This window comes from Lycium barbarum, chromosome 4 (genome assembly GCF_019175385.1).
Source record: "Lycium barbarum isolate Lr01 chromosome 4, ASM1917538v2, whole genome shotgun sequence".
Classification (NCBI taxonomy): Eukaryota; Viridiplantae; Streptophyta; class Magnoliopsida; order Solanales; family Solanaceae; genus Lycium; species Lycium barbarum.
This window is the reverse complement of record NC_083340.1, coordinates 113984115-113989698: the sequence shown is the minus strand read 5'-3', so window position 1 is coordinate 113989698 and position 5584 is coordinate 113984115. Positions and strand designations below refer to the sequence as shown.

Genomic DNA, 5584 nt, shown 5'->3' with positions numbered 1-5584 from the left:
GAGGCTCTAAACGAGGCTTGTACTCATTTCAAAAAGAAAGTTAAGAGTTGTCCAAAGAATGGGTTGCCCGATAGCATTCTTCTTCAAACATTCTATCGGTCACTTGATTCGGTCAAATCGGTGGCCAATAATATTGCGGGTGGGTCCATGATGGAAAATTCTTATGCGGTGATGAGTGCTCTCCTAGATAAATTGACTAACACCAATGAAGCTTGGCACACTAGGGAGTCGAAAGTAGTTGAAGAAGGTCCTTCCAAAATAGTATTGTCTCGAGAGGCAATCAAGAAGGAAGAAGAGGAAGATGACAGCATGGCAAAGTTGGTTACTCAAATGGATCTTCTCACAAAAATGTGTTGGGTAGAGGTTCTAAGCGGGTTAATGCGGTAGGATCTTGTGAAGGGGGTCCTCAAGATGAGAAATGCTTCCAAGTAGTTGAGGAGAAGGCCAATTTTATAAATAATCAAGTGGGGGGTTCCCGACCTAACTACCAAGGTCCTAATCAAGGATCTTGGCGGCAAGGTCAATGGAATCAAGGTTGGAACAAAGAGCATGGGAATTCTCAATGGCGGGACAACAATCAAAGTGGTTACAACAACAATCAAAGTGGTTACAACAAAAATTATAACAACCACCGAAGCTCAAATCCTTATGTCCCACCCAGAGGGAACCAAACGATTTCAAATCAACCTTCTACTAGTGACCTTGCTAGTTCTAAACTGGAAGAGATGCTATCAAGAGTTTTGAAAAAAGTGGAGTCAATTGATTCCTTTTGTAAAGAAATGGGGCAAGTGGTAAGTTCTCATTCCAGTTCCATTAAACAAATTGAGTCACAACTAAGCCAAATCTCGGCTCAACTCAATCAAAGGAAAAAGGGCACACTCCCTAGTGACATGATTGCAAATCTAGCAAATGATGAACACAAATACCATGCAATCACCACTAGGAGTGGGAAAACAAGTGTTCAAGAAGAGTTGGTGACAAAAAAGGGGTTGGTTGATGAAGCGAAAATTGTTGAAGAGCCAAGGGTCAATGAAGAAGAAATTGAGATGAAAAATAAGTGGGCTACTATTGAGGAGTCCATTGTTATTGAACATGTCCCCGAAAGTGATGAAGTGCCGGAAGGCGAGAAAGTGATAGATGAGGTTTCTAAAGCTTTGAAGACTATTCCTAAACCTCCTCCTCCATTTCCTCAAAGATTGGCTAAGAAAGCGGATGATGGCAAATTTCTCAAGTTCATAGAGAAATTGAAACAACTTTCAATTAATATCCCATTTGTAGAGGTCCTTGAACAAATGCCTGGGTATGCGAAATTCATGAAAGATCATGTAACCAAGAGGAGGCATTCTAGTTTTGAAATAATAGGGGTTACACATCACTGTAGCTCTATTGTGACAAAAGTTTTGGTTCAAAAGAAAGAAGACCCAGGAGCTTTCACCATTCCTTGTACAATTGCAAAGGCCTTATGTGATCTTGGAGCAAGCATCAACTTGATGCCACTTGCTATCTTTAACAAGTTGGGTTTAGGCACTCCCAACCCATAACTATGAGGTTACTAATGGCAGATAGAACTGTAAAGAAACCGGTGGGTATTCTTTATCATGTGCTTGTGAGAGTTGAACGATTCATTTTTCCAGCCGACTTTGTGATTTTAGATTGTGAATTTGATTTTGAAGTGCCCATAATCTTGGGAAGACCTTTCTTAGCTACGGGGCATGCTCTTGTAGATATGGAGAGTGGTGATTTAAAATTTAGAATGAATGATGAAGAGATCACTTTCCATATTTTCAAATCGATGAAACAACCGGCGGACATAAGTGTCATGTCAGTTATTGATACAATTGATAAAGCTATAGAGACAGTCGTTGAGTATGAACATGTAGGTGAGATATCGGCGGCGGTTTTAATGAACTATGAGGGGGAAAATGAAGAAGAATTCAAGGAAACAGTTAATGCATTGGTGGGGTTGGGTACATACAAATTCAATCCCAAAAATCTTGATCTTGATCTATAAAACCGTGAGAAGCCTCCCACAAAGCCCTCTATCATTTACCCTCCCACCTTGGAACTCAAACCTCTTCCTTCACATTTGAGGTACAATTCCTTGGGCCAAATAACACTTTGCCCATGATAATCTCCACCCGGTTGACGGATGAACAAAGAGAGCGACTAATTGTGATCTTGAGAAAGTACAAAAAGGCAATCGAGTGGTGTATTGTAGATATTCAAGAATTCCTCCCGGAATTTGCACCCATTAAATCCAACTTGATGAAGATTGTGAACCGAGTGTTGAGCACCAAAGGAGGTTGAATCCTCCTATGCAAGAAGTGGTTAAAGTGGAAATCATCAAGTGGTTAGATGCCGGTGTTGTATATCCAATAGCGGATAGCCTATGGGTTAGTCCGATTCAATGTGTACCCAAAAAGGGTGGGTTCACCGTTGTGCCCAATGAGAAAATGAATTGATTCCAACTCGTACAGTTACCGGTTGGAGAGTGTGCATGGACTATAGGAAGTTGAATCGTTGGACAAAGAGGGATCATTTCCCAATGCCTTTCATAGATCAAATGCTTGATAGGCTTGCGGGAAAAGATTTCTAGTGCTTCTTGGATGGCTACTTCGGGTACAACCAAATCACTATTTTCCCAGAAGATCAAGAGAAAACAACATTCACTTGTCCCTACAAGACTTTTGCTTTCAAGAGAATGCCCTTTGGGTTATGCAATTCTCCCGCAACTTTCCAACGTTGCATGATGTCCATCTTCTCTGACATGGTTGAGGAATCCATTGAAATCTTCGTGGATGACTTTTTCGTAGTTGGGGACTCCTTTGATGATTGCTTAGGGAATCTAGCCTAAGTATTAAAAAGATGTGAAGAAAGAACTTGGTGCTCAATTGGGAAAAATGTCACCTTATGGTAAGGGAAGGCATAGTCTTGGGGCACAAAATTTCAGAGAAGGCGCTTGAGGTTGATCAAGCCAAAATTGAAGTTATTGTTAAGCTTCCTCCTCATATCTCCATCAAAGGTGTTCGAAGCTTCCATAGGCATGTCAGGTTTTATCGAAGGTTCATTAAGGATTTATCAAAAGTGGCCAATCCTTTTTGCAAGTTATTGAACAAAGAATCAAAATTCGTATTTGATGATGCTTGCCTAAAGGATTTTAATTGTTTGAAAGAGAAACTCACATCGGATCCCATCATGATCACTCCAGGTTGGTCTAAGCCCTTTGAGCTCATATGTGTTGCGCGTGGGTTTGCAATGGGGGTCGTGCTTGGCCAAAAACGTGAAAAGATCTTTCATCTGATTTACTATACAAGCAAGACTCTTAATGGTGACCAATTGAACAATACGGTCACCGATCAAGAGTTGCTTGCCATTGTCTTTGCTTTTAAGAAATTTTGTGCTTACTTGTTGGGAACCCATGTGGTTGTTCACACCGATCATGTGGCTCTACGCTACCTCATGACAAAGAAAGATACAAGGTTGATACGTTGGGTCCTTATTTTGTAAGAATTTGACTTTGAAGTAAAGGATAGAAAGGGGTGTGAAAATCAAGTGGCGGACCATTTGTCTCGTCTTGAAGAAGGTGGAGGCCATCGGATGGTCTTGAAATCAATGAATCTTTCCCGGATGAGCAAGTGATGGCGGGGTCATATGATATGATTCCATGGTATGCCGACTTTGCCAATTACCATGCTAGTGACATCATGCCGGAGGATTTAAATTTCCACCAAAAGAAAAAGTACCTGAGTGATGTCCGGAAGTTCTATTAGGATAAGCCATATCTATTCTGGGTTTGTGCCGATAACATCATAAGGCGGTGCATACCGAAGTGACAATGATGCCCATCATTGAGGCTTGTCACTCATCACCCGTAGGTGGACACCATAGTAGCTCAAGGGCGGTGGCAAAAGTTCTCCAAAGTGATTTTTATTGGCCCACCATCCACTAAGATACCCATGATTTTGTCAAAGCCTGTGACTAATGTCAAAGGCAAGGGGGAATTTCAAGAAGGCATGAGTTGCCAATGTCACCGATTCTTGAGGTGGAATTGTTTGATGTGGGGGGGAATGACTTCATAGGTCCATTCGTGAGCTCTTACAACAACAAATACATCCTAATAGTGGTTGATTATATGTCAAAATGGGTTGAAGCCGTGGCGCTTCCAAATAATAAAGGAAGAAATGTCTCCGCCTTCTTGAAAAAGAGCATCTTTTCACGATTTGATACCCTAAGGGCAATCATTAGTGATGGGGGTTCTCATTTTTGCAACTAGTTGTTCAAATATCTTCTTGAGAAATATGAAGTCAAACACAAAGTTGCCACTCCCTATCATCCCCAAACAAGTGGGCAAGTATAGTTATTGAATCGGGAGAACAAGAGAATCCTATCCAAGACTAAGAATGCTAATCGGACCAATTGGTCAAGGAAATTGGATGATGCTCTGTAGGCTTATCGGACGTCTTACAAGATACCAATAGGCATGTCTCCTTACCAATTGGTGTTTGGAAAAGCTTGTCATCTCCCAGTGGAACTTGAGCATAAGGCATTGTGGGCCTTGAAGAAGTTGAATCAAGATTGGGGTGATGCCTCAAACTTGAGGATGGATCAACTTAATGAGTTGGATGAATTTCGTTTTAGATCATATGTTAGCTCTTCATTCTACAAAGATCGCATGAAGCACTTCCACGATAAGAAGATCTTAAAAAGAGAATTTAGCCCCGGGGATAGGATGTTGTTGTTCAATTCAAGGCTTCGTTGTTTCCCAGAAAATTGAAATTCAAGTGGTCCGGTCCCTTTGAAGTAACACAAGTGTTCCCGCATGGAGCGATTGAAATTACTTGTCCAAATGGAGATCGTATCAAAGTGAATAGGAAGCGGGTTAAACAATACTTGGGCCTTCCAAATGAGTTGGAGATGAAGAGTGTTGAGGAGATCTACCTCAATGAACCATGACAGAAAGATAACAACGTCGTGCCGCGACGAAAAATCAAGCGCTTCTTGGGAGGCAACCCAATATTTTACTTTCATGTGTATGTTGTTTTTAATGTGTGTTCAAGTGTGTAGTAGTGAGAGGGAATACACAAAAGAAGAAAAAATTGGCAAAATGCTCAACGACACAACCTGCAGCAGCACATGCGTCCCGCAGGTCGTGTCTGCTGTATCACTTGCGTCTCGCAGGTGGTGCAAAATACCAGACCAAATTTGGGATTTCTCTATTAATACCTGTGGCAAGTGAACACCACCTGCAAGATGCAGGTAATGCATGTGACATCACCTACGAACTGCAGGTGGTGCAGGTAAGTTAAAAAGGCGCGGGTCAGCCAGACCCGACCTGTGACCTTTTGAATTTTAGAAGGCACCGTGCCAAATTAAATCCCAACAGTTACAACTTTTCCCTCTTCTCATTCTATAACCGTCCCTCTCCCCGCATCTGTATATTCTTCTTCTCTCTTAAAAATCAAATCATCACTCACACAATCAAATCATAACTAGGGTTTCTTACAGTTACGAAAGCAAAGTTACTCATTTTCTGCAATTGTCTTCGAATCTCAGGAAACTCTACTTTTATCTTCCATTATTTCAT

General features: G+C 41.4%; 1 protein-coding gene across 1 annotated transcript; it reads left to right on the top strand.

Moving 5' to 3' along the window:
* Positions 1 to 779: 779 nt before the first annotated feature.
* Positions 780 to 1541, top strand: LOC132637685 (uncharacterized). The gene has a single exon (XM_060354739.1). The coding sequence runs from the start codon at positions 780 to 782 to the stop codon at positions 1539 to 1541; it is 762 nt and encodes a 253-aa protein (XP_060210722.1).
* Positions 1542 to 5584: the final 4043 nt, after the last annotated feature.

Bases quoted from the DNA above. Each gene is read 5' to 3' on its own strand.
- LOC132637685 (XM_060354739.1), top strand. From the start codon at position 780: ATGGGGCAAGTGGTAAGTTCTCATTCCAGTTCCATTAAACAAATTGAG.